Source organism: Pongo pygmaeus, chromosome 5, assembly GCF_028885625.2.
Source record: "Pongo pygmaeus isolate AG05252 chromosome 5, NHGRI_mPonPyg2-v2.0_pri, whole genome shotgun sequence".
NCBI classification, from domain to species: domain Eukaryota; kingdom Metazoa; phylum Chordata; class Mammalia; order Primates; family Hominidae; genus Pongo; species Pongo pygmaeus.
In genome coordinates, this window is record NC_072378.2 from 144193894 (window position 1) to 144212668 (window position 18775).

Consider the following 18775-nt stretch of genomic DNA (forward strand, 5'->3'; position numbering starts at 1 on the left):
ACTTTATTTCATTAATTTGATCTTCAATCACTGATATACTTTCTTCCGCTTGATCGAAGTGGCTATTGAAGCTTGTGTATGCTTCACAGAGTTCTCGTACTGTAGTTTTCAGCTCCATCAGGTCATTTAAGCTCTTCTCTACACTGGTTATTCTAGTTAGCCATTCATCTAACCTTTTTTCAACGTTTTTAGCTTCCTTGAAATGGGTTAGAACATGCTCGTTTAGCTCGGAGAAGTTTGTTATTACCGACCTTCTGAAGCCTACTCTGTCAACTTATCAAACTCATTCTCCATCCAGTTTTGTTCCCTTGCTGGCAAGGAGTTGCAATCCTTTGGAGAAGAGACATTCTGGTTTTTGGAATTTTCAGCCTTTCTGCCCTGGTTTCTCCCCATCTTTGTGGTTTTATTTACCTTTGGTCTTTGATGTTGGTGACCTACAGATGGGGTTTGGGTGTGGATGTCCTTTTTGTTGATGTTGATACTATTCCTTTCTGTTTGCTCATTTTCCTTCTAACAGATAGGCCCCTCAGCTGCAGGTCTGTTGGAGTTTGCTGGAGGTCCACTCCAGGGTCGCATTTTCAGCAAATCACCTGTTGCTTCTTCCCAGCATAACCGCTGAGCTGACTGGGACTGATGAAGCAGACCTGTTACCACTCACTACTGGCCAATTTTAAACTTAGTTTCAGACATTTTTGTTTCCTTTTTCCTCTCTATAATTCTCATTATGCCAAAATTACTACATATTTGGTCTCGGTTGCTATCTCATAGAGCTTTGTTGTTGTTGTTGTTTCTACTCTAAAAATACCTAGTTTTGGCTCAATGGCTTCCCATTGGTGGTACAACCCAGCACCATTGGAGCTCTGATCCCCCATAACCTCAGCCCAGCTCTATCTCATGTCTTTCAAGAAAATCAGTCCCAGACTGGGTGTGGTGGCTCATGGCTGTAATCCCAACACTTTGGGTAGGCCAAGGCAGGAGGATTGCTTAAGCCCAGGAGTCAAGACCAGCCTGGGCAACACAGCAAAACCTCATCTGCACAATTTTTTTTTTTTTTTAATTAGCCAGATGTGGTGGCCACACACCTATGGTCCCAGCTACTTGGGTGGCTGAGGTGGGAGGGTGTCTTCAGCCTTGGAATTTGAGGCTACAATGAGCTGTGATCACACCACCTGCACTCCAGCCTGGGTGACAGAACAAGACCCTGTCTCAAAAAAAAAAAAAAAAATCAGTCCTAATTACATATATGTGAAGAATCATTAGGCCTAAAACCTGGTCTCCTTTGCAAAGAAGAGAGTTAAGTTTATTATACATGTATTTGTCTAAAGTGTCTGATTTACTTTTTTTCCTGTTTTAAACTCTCTCAGGAAATCTTTCTCTTTATTCCAAGAGGAAGTAGCTCTTGTAATAAAACTATGATCAATCTTCAGTGAATTTTAAAAATGAGCATTCTATTTCTTTAATTGCCTGTAGCCACATCTTTCTGGTATATTTTTTTCAAACAATTAGTCCTTACAATTTCACATCACTTCCATTGCCACTCATTCACATAACTGACTCATCATTTCTAATTGTAAGCCAGCACACACAACATGCAGATCTGAAGCAATTATCCTGATGACAGGGGCCCAGAAGCTCATTTTAGTGGAAGGACTGTAGGATGTGAGGTTAAAAAGCTTGTGTATGAGCCCCATGTTTATCACTTAACTCTCGTCCTGTTTAGAGAAAAAAAGTGCACCTCGCTGCCAGTGCTCATTTAATTTTACATGAACACGCTCTTTGAGGCTGAAGCAAATCTGACAGATTTTCAATGTGAAAGTAAAATAGAGGCCGATTGCAGTGGCTCACGCCTGTAGTCCCAGCACTTTGGGAGGCCGAAGTGGGTAGATTGCTTGAGCCTAGGAGTTTGAGACCAGCCTGGCCAACATTGCGAAATCCATCTCCACAAAAGATACAAAAAGTTAGGCAGGCATGATGGCGCACACCTTTAGGCCCAGCCACTCAGGAGGCTGAAGTGGGAGGATTGTTTGAACCCAGGGGGCAGAGGTTGCAGTGAGCTGAGATCGCGCCACTGCACTCCAACCTGAATGACAGAGTGAGACCCTGTCTCAAATAAATAAATAAATAAATAAATAAATAAACTGTTCTTGGAGTTGTTTCTAAATAGAACATCAAAATCATCTATTTTGGAAAAATCAGATTCATCGAACAATTTTTTGGCCAACAACTGTTTGAGAATGATGTTAACATCACACATAGAAATGCTGTGTTTTCTAGGATTTGACATTTTCAGCAATCGAGAAATACTGTATTTTGTAAATGGGAATACCACTACTAAAACCATAATACTATAAATAGAATGATGTCTTTTGTTTCCAAAGTCGATATACTAGAGGGTTGCGAAAATAAAAGCAAGATATTTCATGGCAAACTTATCCTGAGGTAAACAACTGCAGCCATTAGTGCTGCCAGGCAAGTATTCTCAGAGCAAACAGGAAAAGGGTTAATGCGCATCTCTCTCTAGCAAGTCATGTGACCTCTCTAGGCCTCCATTGTATCAGCTGTAAGGTAAAAGCCTTGGAATAGTTTTCAGGTTATCAACTGCTTTTTAACAAACCACCCCAGAATTTAGTGGCTTTTAAAACAGCTGTTTATTTTGCTCTGAATTCTGAGTTAGGAATTTGGGAAGGGCTCAGCCCAGCAGTTTGTTTTGGATCCCTGTGGCATCAGGTGAGATGCTGGGTTAGATAATTCACTTCCAAGATAGCTTCTTCACTAACCCTCGGTGCCTTTTGCTCCTTGGCCTCTCTCTCTCTATCTACCCAGCATCTTAACCTCCAGGGCCTTTCCCTGTATCTTGGGTTTCTCACAGCATGGTTTTCTGAGAGTAGTCACTTTTTTTTACATGGCAGCTGGGTGTAAAGTAGCAAGAAGCAAAAGGTGCCAGGCCACTTAAGGGCTACATCAGACTGGCACATATCACCTCTACTGTGTGCATTTGTTGAAAGTGGTTACAGGACTCACCCAGAGTCAAGGCTGGAGAGATAGACTTCACCTCTTGATGGGGGAATAGCAAAGTCACATTGCAGATGAGCGTGTAGGATGTGCCTGTAAATAATAAACTGTCTCTCTTTATGCATATGTATATGGTCATCAGTGAATTATAAATTTTATTAATATGACGGATGTATAGCACACAATTTACAATTGTAATGTTTTGTAAATTCCATGTCTCAGTTGATTCTCACAGAATGCTTTCATTGATTTTTGCCATACTCTTAGATCAGTAGTAGCCAACCTACTATTGCAAATAAGGACTTTATCTTATTCTTGGTTAAGTCAACTTTGGTGGCATTATCTTCTTTCATTCCAGTGGACTCTTCATAAATAAAAATGAAAGAATTGTTAATCCCAATCACAAACTAGAATAATTTGTTTTTCAAGAGGCTCATAATAATGACATTTTATTGACTCTACAGTGTATAAAGCACTTTCAAATATGCTCTTGATTAATTCTCATGATATTGTGAAGAATTTCCTCCTGGTTTTCCAGATAAGAAAATTGAGGTTTGGAGTGAAGTGACTCACTAAGGGTCACACTGCTAATGAGGGCATAGCCAAGACTAGAATCCCTGTCTTCTGACTGCAAGTGTACCGCTTTTCACTTCCTCTGCTGAAACCTTACATTTGGAGAAGAAATTTAAAATGAACATCAAGACAGGATTCTCTGCCACTATTCAAATTAAAATACCTCCTTTCGGCTGGGCACAGTGGCTCACGCCTGTAATACCAGCACTTTGAGAGGCCAAGGTGGGCGGATCACAAAGTCAGGAGTTTGAGGCCAGCCTGGCCAACATGGTGAAACCTCATCTCTACTAAAAATACAAAAAATTAGCCGGGCATGGTGGTGCGTGCATGTAATCCCAGCTGCTCGGGAGGCTGAGGCAGGAGAATCACTTGAACCCGGGAGGCGGAGGTTGCAGTGAGCCAAGATCGTGCCACTGCACTCCAGCCTGGGTGACAAGAGCGAAACTCTGTCTCAAAAAGAAAAAACCTCCTTTCAAGGAAGAATGTTCCATAGATGTTAATTGGTGAGTGGTATAGAGCAGCCTCACTCTTTCTCCTTCTGGTTCTAGGCATCAGTTTTTGCGGTAAGCAAAAGTGTCCTCACTGTTGATTGGACTGGTAACACAAACTGGACAGCCATGTCACAGAAGACTCAGGCTCACACATATTTCTCTGCTTGCTTCTTCATTTCCAAAAGTCAGTAGCAAGCATTATTGTCACAGTTCCTAGTCACAGATTCCCCATAGAAACTACAGGGGCTGAGGAATATATCTGGGGAGAAGAGACAATCTGTGACACAGACTTAAATATAGCATTGAAAGGAGTGTTGATGGAAAAGCTCGTGTATTGCAGAATGATGGTTAGTTATGAGAGACAGCCAGAGACAGACCTCAGGGCTTTTTTCTGTCTGTTCCCTTTCCTAAAATTTATTATTTTCCAACCACAAAGAAGACTTTTTATCTCCCAGTGAAGTCACTCCCTGTGACTTATCATTCTTAGTTTTGGCTGAAGAGTCCATTTTGCCTAGAGGTTACAGGGGTGTTTTTATTAGCACCTTTTTAAAAACATGAGTAAAACATTCTTTGTAGAGAAGTTAGGAAATAAAAATAAGCAAAAATTTGAAACCACCAACCATCTATAATCCTGCCACTATTTGTTAACAGATAACTAATGTTAACATTTCAGTCTGAATGGCGTAAGCATCCCCTCAAATACCAAAAATTACGTGACACGGATTATGTGTTCTTTAAATAGCAATGCATTCCATTTGATATTTTCTTTGGGTAGCTTTAAGGATTATGCTGAAATTATAAGTTCTATTTCTATAAACTTTCAATATTAAAGACTATATAAGCGACTGCTTTCTCAGTAGCTCTCTGGCAGCTAGTCAAAGCCATGTTGTTGTGGGCAATATTCAATGTAGAACTTTCCATAGGAAAATGGTATTGCTTCTCAGAAAATGTCATGACCTGCACTTTCCTTGTGGTCATCGTGGGTGGGGGATGTTCCATGTGACTCATAGACCAGGCTCAAGGATGAGTTTAGCAAAGGCGCCCTCCCACTCCCGCTTGCCAAGGGCACTTGAAGGAAGTCTATCATGGTTTTAGTTTGGCTATAGTATGATATTGTATTTATTACACCTTAAAAGAATGTCTAAGCTCTGTATGGTGGCTCATGCCTGTAATCTCAGCACTTTGAGAAACTGAGGCGAGAGGATCACTTGAGCCTAGAAGTTCGAGATCAGCCTGGGCAACATCTTGAGACTGTGTCTCTATAAAAAAAAATTTTTTAATTAGCTGAGCATGGTGGTGTACACCTGTGATCCGAGCTATTCGGAATGCTGAATTGGGAGGATCACTTGAGCCTAGGAGTTTGAGGCTGCAATGAGCCATGATCTCACCACTCCACTCCAGCTTGGGTGACAGAGTGAGACTCTATCTCGGAAAAAAAAAAAAAAAAAAAGGTCTGCTTCGTTGATGCTGTATATACTGGGGCAATATATGACCTAAATAACAATTCTGTTTATCTATTTTTTTTTCCTGTTTAGGCAGCAATAAGGAAAGAACTAAATGAATTTAAAAGCACAGAAATGGAAGTTCATGAAGAGAGTCGACAGTTTACAAGGTAGGTGACAAAATGCAGTTTAGAAATTGAAAATGCTTAACATGTGATCCCATGTTAGGTTGGTTAAAAAAAAGAAATTGCTTACAATGGTAAATGTTATGACAGGTATATTTTATCACAATTAAAAAGTGTTTTAAAACAGTTTAGCTTAAAACCATCTTATGAACATTTCCGCTTCTCTCACATTCATCCTTGTTTGCTTTTAAGAACCTAATAGTCAATGTGACAGTTTTAAAGATATGACTAGATAAGATTGTAAATTTCTAGAATTTCATAATAAACTCAGCTATCTCCTTCAAGAACACTAAAGCTAATCATGCTGAATAAGAATTTCTAAAATTAAATCTTTTCTTTCAAGGAAGTCTGAATCATTCCATAGGGCTACATTTTGTTTCCTTTCTTTGTTTTTTTCTGGGCCTGAAGACATCATTTATTCTGCTCTTGAACAGACTTAGTTGAAGTTGTATGCCCAGAATAGATGCTGGCGAGAGTCAGTGTGGGCACATACATAACACTTTGGTTTCACAATAGACATAACATAGGATTGAAGCTGACTTTTCAGAAGATGTAACTTTAGAATGGGAATCCTGATTTTACTGGTGCCGAAGGAGATCGCTATCATCGTACCATTTTCCCCCCGGTCCCCTTCAGTTTCTTTCACAGGTTACCTAACCCGGGAGGGACCTGAGTGATCATATAGTCTGACCCCCTCACTTCACAGGTGTTCTGTTTATTTCTTTCTTAAGGATGAATGTACTTTGCTCTGTATAACAGGTGTGTTTCTAAAAATTTGCAAGCAAATCAAATCTTTAAAAATCGAATCAATAAAAAATACCAGGATAGATGATCAATGACATGAAGAAGATCATGATAGGTCTTTGTGGAAAACAAATATTGATCCCCTAAGCTACAGCCATACATCCTGGTGCCACTGTTCCTGCAGTCCCGGTGATGACGGTACTGTGTGCTGGGAGCATGTCACAATATAAAGGAAGTTGCTGTATAACCTCCAACTTTAACAACAAACTTCCCTGAAATTGATGGGGGAGGAGTGAGGTTTGTTATCATAGACTTGCTCCACAGCTTTTCTTCCTATCTTACTGTCTTGTGTGCCAGAGAAACTCCCCTTTCTTTCAGGGTTACAGTTGGCCTTCCATATCTATGGGTTCCCCATCTGTGGAGTAAACTGACCACAATCCAAAATTTTTTTTTTTTTTTTTTTTTTTGAGACAGAGTCTTGCTCTGTCGCCCAGGCTGGGGTAGAGTGACATAATCTCAGCTTACTGCAACCTCCACCTCCCAGGTTCAAGTGACTCTCCTGCGTCAGCCTCCCAAGTAGCTGGGATTACAGGCATGTGCCACCATACCTGGTTAATGTTTGTATTAATAGCAGAGACAGGGTTTCACCATGTTGGTCCAGCTGGTATCAAACTCCTAACCTAGAGTGATCCGCCTGCCTCAGCCTCCCAAAATGCTGGGATTACAGGCATAAGCCACCACACCCAGCCCAAAATATTTTTTAAAACAAATACAAAATAACACCACAACAATAAAAATAACACAGGTCGGGGAGGAGCCAAGATGGCCGAATAGGAACAGCTCCGGTCTACAGCTCCCAGCGTGAGCAACGCAGAAGACGGGTAATTTCTGCATTTCCATCTGAGGTACCGGGTTCATCTCACTAGGGAGTGCCAGACAGTGGGCGCAGGTCAGTAGGTGCACGCACCATGCGCGAGCCGAAGAAGGGCGAGGCATTGCCTCACTCGGGAAGTGCAAGGGGTCAGGGAGTTCCCTTTCCTGGTCAAAGAAAGGGGTGACAGACGGCACCTGGAAAATCGGGTCACTCCCACCCAAATACTGCGCTTTTCCGATGGGCTTAAAAAACGGCGCACCAGGAGATTATATCCCGCACCTGGCTCAGAGGGTCCTATGCCCACGGAATCTTGCTGATTGCTAGCACAGCAGTCAGATCAAACTGCAAGGCGGCAGCGAGGCTGGAGGAGGGGCGCCCGACATTGCCCAGGCTTGCTTAGGTAAACAAAGCAGCTGGGAAGCTCGAACTGGGTGGAGCCCACCACAGCTCAAGGAGGCCTGCCTGCCTCTGTAGGCTCCACCTCTGGGGGCAGGGCACAGACAAACAAAAAGACAGCAGTAACCTCTGCAGACTTAAATGTCCCTGTCTGACAGCTTTGAAGAGAGCAGTGGTTCTCCCAGCACGCAGCTGGAGATCTGAGAACGGGCAAACTGCCTCCTCAAGTAGGTCCCTGACCCCTGACCTCCGAGCAGCCTAACTGGGAGGCACCCCCCAGCAAGGGCAGACTGACACCTCACACGGCCGGGTACTCCAACAGACCTGCAGCTGAGGGTCCTGTCTGTTAGAAGGAAAACTAACAAACAGAAAGGACATCCACACCAAAAACCCATCTGTACATCACCATCATCAAAGACCAAAAGTAGATGAAACCACAAAGATGGGGAAAAAACAGAGCAGAAAAACTGGAAACTCTAAAAAGCAGAGTGCCTCTCCTCCTCCAAAGGAATGCAGTTCCTCACCAGCAACGGAACGAAGCTGGACAGAGAATGACTTTGAGGAGCTGAGAGAAGAAGGCTTCAGATGATCAAATTACTCCGAGCTACGGGAGGATATTCAAACCAAAGGCAAAGAAGTTGAAAACTTTGAAAAAAATTTAGAAGAATGTATAACTAGAATAACCAATACAGAGAAGTGCTTAAAGGAGCTGATGGAGCTGAAAACCAAGGCTCGAGAGCTATGTGAAGAATACAGAAGCCTCAGAAGCCGATGCGATCAAATGGAAGAAAGGGTATCAGCGATGGAAGATGAAATGAATGAAATGAAGTGAGAAGGGAAGTTTAGAGAAAAAAGAATAAAAAGAAACGAGCAAAGCCTCCAAGAAATATGGGACTATGTGAAAAGACCAAATCTACGTCTGATTGGCGTACCTGAAAGTGACGGGGAGAATGGAACCAAGTTGAAAAACACTCTGCAGGATATTATCCAGGACAACTTCCCCAATCTAGCAAGGCAGGCCAACATTCAGATTCAGGAAATACAGAGAACGCCACAAAGATACTCCTCGAGAAGAGCAACTCCAAGACACATAATTGTCAGATTCACCAAAGTTGAAATGAAGGAAAAAATGTTAAGGGCAGCCAGAGAGAAAGATCGGGTTACCCTCAAAGGGAAGCCCATCAGACTAACAGCAGATCTCTCGGCAGAAACTCTACAAGCCAGAAGAGAGTAGGGGCCAATATTCAACATTCTTAAAGAAAAGAATTTTCAACCCAGAATTTCATATCCAGCCAAACTAAGCTTCAGAAGTGAAGGAGAAATAAAATCCTTTACAGACAAGCAAGTGCTGAGAGATTTTGTCACCACCAGGCCTGCCCTAAAAGAGCTCCTGAAGGAAGCACTAAACATGGAAAGGCACAACCGGTACCAGCTGCTGCAAAATCATGCCAAAATGTAAAGACCATCGAGACTAGGAAGAGACTGCATCAACTAACGAGCAAAATAACCAGCTAACATCATCATGACAGAATCAAATTCACACATAACAATATTAACTTTAAATGTAAATGGACTAAATGCTCCAATTAAAAGACACAGACTGGCAAATTGGATAAAGAGTCAAGACCCATCAGTGTGCTGTATTCAGGAAACCCATCTCACGTGCAGAGACACACATAGGCTCAAAATAAAAGGATGGAGGAAGATCTACCAAGCAAATGGAAAGCAAAAAAAGGCAGGGGTTGCAATCCTAGTCTCTGATAAAATAGACTTTAAACCAACAAAGATCAAAAGAGTCAAAGAATGCCATTACATAATGGTAAAGGGATCAATTCAACAAGAAGAGCTAACTATCCTAAATATATATGCACCCAATACAGGAGCACCCAGATTCATAAAGCAAGTCCTGAGTGACCTACACAGAGACTTAGACTCCCACACATTAATAATGGGAGACTTTAACACCCTACTGTCAACATTAGACAGATCAACGAGACAGAAAGTCAACAAGGATACCCAGGAATTGAACTCAGCTCTGCACCAAGCGGACCTAATGGACATCTACAGAACGCTCCACCCCAAATCAACAGAATATACATTTTTTTCAGCACCACACCATGCCTATTCCATAATTGGCCACATACTTAGAAGTAAAGCTCTCCTCAGCAAATGTAAAAGAACAGAAATTATAACAAACTGTCTCTCAGATCACAGTGCAATCAAGCTAGAACTCAGGATTAAGAATCTCACTCAAAACCGCTCAACTACATGAAAACTGAACAACCTGTTCCTGAATGACTACTGGGTACATAACGAAATGAAGGCAGAAATAAAGATGTTCTTTGAAACCAATGAGAACCAAGGCACAACATACCAGAATCTCTGGGATGCATTCAAAGCAGTGTGTAGAGGGAAATTTATAGCACTAAATGCCCACAAGAGAAAGCAGGAAAGATCCAAAATTGACACCCTAACATCACAATTAAAAGAACTAGAAAAGCAAGAGCAAACACATTCAAAAGCTAGCAGAAGGCAAGAAATAACTAAAATCAGAGCAGAACTGAAGGAAATAGAGACACAAAAAACCCTTCAAAAAATTAGTGAATCCAGGAGCTGGTTTTTTGAAAGGATCAACAAAATTGATAGATCGCTAGCAAGACTAATAAAGAAAAAAAGAGGGAAGAATCAAATAGATGCAATAAAAAATGATAAAGGGGATATCACCACCGATCCCACAGGAATACAAACTACCATCAGAGAATATTACAAACACCTCTATGCAAATAAACTAGAAAATCTAGAAGAAATGGATAAATTCCTCAACACATACACTCTCCCAAGACTAAACCAGGAAGAAGTTGAATCTCTGAATAGACCAATAACAGGAGCTGAAATTGTGGCAATAATCAATAGCTTACCAACCAAAAAGAGTCCAGGACCCGATGGATTCACAGCCGAATTCTACCAGAGGTACAAGGAGGAACTGGTACCATTCCTTCTGAAACTATTCCAATCAACAGAAAAAGAGGGAATCCTTCCTAACTCATTTTATGAGGCCAGCATCATCCTGATACCAAAGCCGGGCAGAGACACAACCAAAAAAGAGGATTTTAGACCAATATCCTTGATGAACATTGATGCAAAAATCCTCAATAAAATACTGGCAAACCAAATCCAGCAGCACATCAAAAAGCTTATCCACCATGATCAAGTGGGCTTCATCCCTGGGATGCAAGGCTGGTTCAATATACGCAAATCAATAAATGTAATCCAGCATATAAACAGAACCAAAGACAAAAACCACATCATTATCTCAATAGATGCAGAAAAGGCCTTTGACAAAATTCAACAACCCTTCATGCTAAAAACTCTCAATAAATTAGGTATTGATGGGACGTATCTCAAAATAATAAGAGCTATCTATGACAAACCCACAGCCAATATCATACTGAATGGGCAAAAACTGGAAGCATTCCTTTTGAAAACTGGCACGAGACAGGGATGCCCTCTCTCACCACTCCTATTCAACATAGTGTTGGAAGTTCTGGCCAGGGCAATTAGGCAGGAGAAGGAAATAAAGGGTATTCAATTAGGAAAAGAGGAAGTCAAATTGTCCCTGTTTGCAGATGACATGATGGTATATCTAGAAAACCCCATTGTCTCAGCCCAAAATCTCCTTAAGCTGATAAGCAACTTCAGCAAAGTCTCAGGATACAAAATCAATGTACAAAAATCACAAGCATTCTTATACACCAACAACAGACAAACAGAGAGCCAAATCATGAGTGAACTCCCATTCACAATTGCTTCAAAGAGAATAAAATACCCAGGAATCCAACTTACAAGGGACGTGAAGGACCTCTTCAAGGAGAACTACAAACCACTGCTCAAGGAAATAAAAGAGAATACAAATAAATGGAAGAACATTCCATGCTCATGGGTAGGAAGAATCAATATCCTGAAAATGGCCATACTGCCTAAGGTAATTTACAGATTCAATGCCATCCCCATCAAGCTACCAATGACTTTCTTCACAGAATTGGAAAAAACTACTTTAAAGTTCATATGGAACCAAAAAAGAGCCCACATCACCAAGTCAATCCTAAGCCAAAAGAACAAAGCTGGAGGCATCACACTACCTGACTTCAAACTATACTACAAGGCTACAGTAACCAAAACAGCATGGTACTGGTACCAAAACAGAGATATAGATCAATGGAACAGAACAGAGCCCTCAGAAATAACGCCGCATATCTACAACTATCTGATCTTTGACAAACCTGAGAAAAACAAGCAATGGGGAAAGGATTCCCTATTTAATAAATGGTGCTGGGAAAACTGGCTAGCCATACGTAGAAAGCTGAAACTGGATTCCTTCCTTATACCTTATACAAAAATCAATTCAAGATGGATTAAAGACTTAAATGTTAGACCTAAAACCATAAAAACCCTAGAAGAAAACCTAGGCATTACCATTCAGGACATAGGCATGGGCAAGGACTTCATGTCTAAAACACCAAAAGCAATGGCAACAAAAGCCAAAATTGACAAATGGGATCTAATTAAACTCAAGAGCTTCTGCACAGCAAAAGAAACTACCATCAGAGTGAACAGGCAACCTACAAAATGGGAGAAAATTTTCGCAACCTACTCATCTGACAAAGGGCTAATATCCAGAATCTACAATGAACTCCAACAAATTTACAAGAAAAAAACAAACAACCCCATCAAAAAGTGGGCAAAGGACATGAACAGATACTTCTCAAAAGAAGACATTTATGCAGCCAAAAGACACATGAAAATGCTCACCATCACTGGCCATCAGAGAAATGCAAATCAAAACCACAATGAGATACCATCTCACACCAGTTAGAATGGCAATCATTAAAAAATCAGGAAACAACAGGTGCTGGAGAGGATGTGGAGAAATAGGAACACTTTTACACTGTTGGTAGGACTGTAAACTAGTTCAACCATTGTGGAAGTCAGTGTGGCAATTCCTCAGGGATCTAGAACTAGAAATACCATTTGACCCAGCCATCCCATTACTGGGTATATACCCAAAGGACTGTAAATCATGCTGCTATAAAGACACATGCACACGTATGTTTATTGCGGCATTATTCACAATAGCAAAGACTTGGAACCAACCCAAATGTCCAACAATGATAGACGGGATTAAGAAAATGTGGCACATGTACACCATGGAATACTATGCAGCCATAAAAAATGATGAGTTCATGTCCTTTGTAGGGACATGGATGAAATTGGAAATCATCATTCTCAGTAAACTATCGCAAGAACAAAAAACCAAACACTGCATATTCTCACTCATAGGTGGGAAGTGAACAATGAGAACACATGGACACAGGAAGGGGAACATCACACTCTGGGGACTGTTGTGGGGTGGGGGGATGGGGAGGGATAGCATTGAGAGATATACCTAAAGTATAATAATAATAAATAAATAAATAAAAATAAATAACACAGATAATAAAACGATACTGTATAATAGCTACTTATACAGCATTTACATTGTATTAGGTAGTATAAGTAATCTAAAGATTATTTAAAGTATACAAGAGTATGCATGTAGGTTGAATGTAAATTCTTCACCATTTTATATCAGGGACTTGAGGAATCCATGGATTTTGGTATCCGAAGGGGTCCTGGAATGAATCCCCTGCAGACACCAAGAGCTGAATGTACTTCTTCTTTATTTTTTTATTTCCTTCTATATCATTTGTTTGTATATACATGTAGAGCATTCCAACATCCTGAATGGATTTTTATCTATTTGAGGGCTTTATTCTATCATAATCTACTCTGAGACCAACAACATGTCCCTGTCAAGCCAGACATTTTTGTTCACCTCTTTTCTCCCTTCCACTTCTAGGGTTGGGAAAAATGTATGCTAAAATGTGACACCTTTAGTTGCTCTTCTGAAGTAAAGTTGATTATTAAAAGGTGACTGAATATTTTGAGTGACATCATGCTGGCTGGGGCCTCTGGGCAACTGGGAAGATAGAGTGCTTGGGTACGGTTGAGTCCTGACCCCTGAGCTGCAGTGACTGCAGTCAACCGATACAGTATCATTCGGGATAGTTTTGCTTCTGCGTAGTTTTCCTAGAAGCTGGAGTATCTGATAGCCTTATCTTCATTTGATAGCATGATATAAAGAATAAATTACAGTCAAAAGGAATCAAATTTTAAAAGTAGATTTTTATGGAAGTTCTCATTTTATGAAAAATAAATATTTATACTAAAAGAGGTTCTTTTTATTCTGTTGTACTCTATATGAAGAAGTACAATAAAATTGGAGTACAGGGAGAAGTAAGGGTCATTTTGTTTTTGTGGGGGTATTTTTTGTTTTTGTTTTTGTTTTTGTTTTTTAGTAGAGATGAGGTCTTGCTATGTTGCCCAGGCTGGTCTTGAATTCCTGAGCTCAAGCAATCCTCCCAGCTCAGTCTCCCAAAGTGTTGTGATTACAGGCGTGAGCCACTGCACCTAGCCTCTTTTTTATATATGTATTTGTATGTACAAAAATAATATATTCTAATTAAGCATTCAAGCAATACAAAATTCTATTAAGTATAAACGAAAACCCTTCACTTCTTTCCCAACCTCATTTCTGTTCTCACAGGTATCCACTAGTAAAAGCTTGATGTAGATCCTTTTAGATGTTTTTCCATGCATTTATAAACATGTATGTGTGTGTATATATATATAAAAAATATGTGTATGTACATGTATGCATTTATATGCACCCTCTCTCACACATAAACAAAGCATCTAAGAAATCTTTCTATGATAATATATATTTCATTCAGCTGGATGCAATGGCTCAGGCCTGTAATCCCAGCACTTGGGGAGGCCAAGGTGGGCAGATCATTTGAGCTCAGGAGTTCGAAACCAGCCTGGACAACAGAGCAAACCCTGTCTCTACTAAAAATACAAAAATTAGCTGAGTGTAGTGGCTCACACCTGTAGTCCCAGCTACTTGGTAGGCTGAAGTGGGAGGATCACTTGATCCCGGGAGGCAGAGGTTGCAGTGAGCCCAGATCACACCACTGCACTCCAGCCTGGGCAACAGAGAGAGATCCTGTCTCAAAAAAAAAATTATGTATATATTTGTGTATATATATATTTCATTTGAATGACATTTCATAGATAATATGCCAAAAAATTATTGAACAATTACACTATTGATGGATGTTTATGGAGTTTTCAGTTTTTCATTATTAAAACAATGTTGCCTTGACTTTCTTTATGCATATATCTTTGTGCACACATGCCAGTATTTCTGTGGTAGTCCCATAAGTGGATTTGCTGGGTTTCTGGGCATATACATTTTGCATTTTGGAATAAACTATTCCATTATCCTCCAAAAAGAGCACTTAGTTTACAGACCTACAGTTTAAGAGCATGCCTAGTCTACTCACTCACCCTCATCAGCATCTGGGAGGAGAGGGATGTGGTCGAGAGGTTTGTATTCTAAAGGATGAACAATAATACTCCATTTCATTGATTTCTATTAGATTGGGCACCTTAACATATCTTTATTGATCACTTATATTTTATTATTTGATTTGACCATCCAAAACTTCTGACCAGCTGAGGCAGGAGGATTGCTTAGCCCAGGAGTTCCCTACCAGCCTGGTCAACATAGTGAGATCCCATCTCTAGAAAAAATTTTAAAAATTAGCTTAGCATGGTGGCACTTGCATGTAGTCTCAGCTACTTGGGTGGCGGAGGTGAGAGAATTGCTTGAGCCCAGGAAATTGAGGCTGCAGTGAGGCGTGGCTACACCACTGCACTCCAGCCTGGGTGACAAAGTGAGACCCTGTCTCAAAAAAAAAAAAAAATTATGTGATCAATATTTTGGGTAGTTGTTTGTCTTTTATACGGATTGGTAACATCTCCTTAGAGATCATGGATATCAACCCTTTATTGCATATGTTGCATTATTTTTCTCCATTTTGTTGTTAACTTTTAAACTTTTTAATGGTATTTTGTTTAAATTTTTGTATATTCAAATCTATCTGTATTGTTCTGTTTTACTTCATTGTTTTGTGTCTTATGGATAGAGGAAGCCAAGAGTATAAAACTATTATTTTTACCTGTTATATATGCTTTGGAGAGGTGCATTTATTTGTGTGTATGATTCAGAAAGTAAACTAACTTTACTTTTTTCTAAATCAGTAGTTGATTCTCTCAATGCCACTTATTTCCCTGTGGATGTGAAATTCTCTTTTAATATACACATCGGTCAATTTCTGGATTGCTTATTATGTTCTAATTAGCTGTTTGTCTATCCCTGTCTATATCCTACTGTTTAATTTGGGTAGATTTGTAGTGTACTTTTATATTTGATGGGGCATTTTTTTCACCCTCAAAATTCTATTGGCTATTTTTTTTATTTACTCATCTAGAGAAATTTAGTATATGCTTCTTGTATTTCATAAAAGTCTATTGATATTTTTATTGCTTATGTAAATATAAACAGATGCAAATATATAAGCTTTCGGGGAGAGTAACAGCTGATATCCAGGGTAAACTTTAAAAGTTCTCCAAAACATAAATTGATTAACACTCTTTAATACCTTTCCAGATAAGGAAAAATTAAATATTCATATCACCAAAATAAATATGCCTTGCTTAAGTATTCTTAAACCTTGGCAGTAAAGCAAATGTTACTGCTATTTTTCCATTAGCTTATGACATCATTCGAGATATATTCCAGTAGGGATATAGTTTGGCTCCAAGACATAAAAATAATGCTTATGATTTTCAAGCTGTTTTCAGTAATTCTTTTAAGGGGAAGAAGTTCTGGTAATCACTACTCTTTCTAATAAAAATAATACAAAAACATGATCCAGTTTTACATTTAGCAAATTGTTGATAAAAAAGGTGGTGGTACTCTTAGCACCAGCCTCTCTTGGGGAAAATAAACACCTTATGAATCATTACCTTGCCCTTTAAATGCAACCTAGATACACAGCAGCTCTCCTTTCCTCTTATTAGCATGAGACATTGTCTCCTTATACCAAGTAAGCCTTCCCTTCAAAACCTCAATCTGTGAACTCCTTGCAGATTTGGGGTGGTTAATAAATGGGCTGACTCCTCTTCTCGGGCACCTCTTTATCTAGAGGCCATTTCCAACACAGTGATGTACTGGTGTACAATGGAAGGACCCATTTCTGTATATAGCTTCCTTTGCTTCTCTAACTCCGGAGAGAGACACAAGCTGGTGGCCAAGGGCAGGCATGGGAGGGAGACTTCTCACAACTCACCCCTTTGAACCTTTTGAATTTTTGAAACATTATGAATGTATTACCTAGTCAAAAACAAACATTTAAAAGAAAAAATAATGAATCCATTCTCTAAGTCCTTGTTTCTGTAAATGAAGTTTCCATCGTGGTGGCTTTTCTTGACTTGTATTGGCACTAATATTAATTGTGACACTTCTACGTCTTGTGCACTGAGGAGGTACCTCTGATACTTCCGTCATGGAATACATTCCATGACATGTTTGGTCTGTAGTGATGAAGAACTGTGGTGCTCTACTCTTTCATCTAATTCTCCCAGTTTCTCCCAGTATTTTCCAGATGGTGCCCTGGAATTGGAATGGATTCTAGGGCTGTACAAGAAGGGTAGGGACAAATGGTCACCACAAGAAGTCTTCCTGTGGCCTGATAGGTACCAAGCCCTAACCTCAGTTGCTTAGGTCTTGCTACATTCTGCATTTTTTACCCCTCAACAGTGCCCACTCAGCCCACTGTTCAAAACCCAAAAGTCCATTTGAGAGTGATAGATCATTAGATAGGATCATTGCATTCTCGAAGGAGACCAACGTGGCAAACAAAAGCCACTTCCTTTTCCATAGTAAATGGAATTTCTACAATATAAAATAACTCTCTAAATTCTAAAGACAAATTGCATGAAAGGTCAAATTTTACTGAAGTTCTAAACTGTAAAGTAGTTACAGCTGAGTGGTAAGATTTTGAGTAATTTTAATTTTCCTCTGGATATTCTCTGTTTTCCCAACAGAGAAAGTGTTAACACATATCAGATTTGTTATCAAGAGAGAATATCGCTTTTTAAAAATAAACTTCTCATTTTGTAAATGATGGCATTTTTGGAGTATACAAAGTAGTTTCATATTTGTATCAGCTTGTAAATTATTTACTTCTTATATTAAGGAGTCTTACTGAAGACTCATAGAATCATTGAATTGAGGCTCTTAGAGTTAAAATGAGCCTCAAGAGATCATTGGCATAATGTCAAGCGGGAAAGACAGGATATTGACTAACTGTAGCAGCAGTATATTTTATTTAAAATTCAGATGCCTGGAAATAAAGATTAGGAAATAACTTCAAAAATTCTTAGTGCTTTATTATGGAGTGGGGTTACAGTAATCTTTTTTTCTTTTCTCTACTTTTCAAATTTTCTTAATGGTACAAAGTTTTTCTTCATGTTGAGAAGTTTTCTCATGTTGAGGCTGAGATATTCACATACAGTGACCCTTGAACAACCCGGGTGTTAGGGGCACCGATCCCCACTCACAGTCAAAAATCCACGTATAACTTTTGACTCTCCCAAAACTTAACTACTAAAACCTACTGGTGACTGGAATCCTTACTGATAACATAGTCAATCAACACACATTTTGTATGTTACATGTGTTATGTACTGTGTTCTTACAGTAAAGTAGGCTACAGGAAAGAAAATGTTACTTTAAAAATCATAAGGAGGCCAGGCACAGTGGCTCATGCCTGTAATCCCAGTACTTTGGGAGTCCGTGGCCAGAGGATCACATGAGGTCAGGAGTTTGAGACCAGCTTGGCCAAAATGGTGAATCCCTGTCTCTACTAAAAATACAAAAATTAGCTGGGTGTGGTGGTACACATCTGCAATCCCAGCTACTTGGGAGGCTGAGGCACAAGAATTGCTTGAACCTGGAAGGTGGAGGTTGAAGTGAGCTGAGATCGCCTGGGCGACAGAGTGAGAATCTGTCTCAAAAATAATAATAATAATAATAATAAATAGTAAGGAAGA

General features: G+C 39.8%; 1 protein-coding gene across 7 annotated transcripts in view; it reads left to right on the forward strand.

Moving 5' to 3' along the window:
• PHACTR2 (phosphatase and actin regulator 2) overlaps nucleotides 1–18775 on the forward strand; it is a 298637-nt gene that overhangs the window by 263538 nt on the left and 16324 nt on the right. For 4 of the 7 annotated variants that reach the window (XM_063666682.1, XM_063666684.1, XM_054490424.2 and 1 more), the window contains one exon: nucleotides 5612–5688. In XM_063666682.1, the coding sequence (XP_063522752.1) occupies nucleotides 5612–5688 (77 nt within the window). Of the gene's footprint in view, nucleotides 1–5611; nucleotides 5715–18775 lie in introns of those variants that run through there. The other 3 variants (XM_063666685.1, XM_063666683.1, XM_054490427.2) reach the window with 1 other exon arrangement.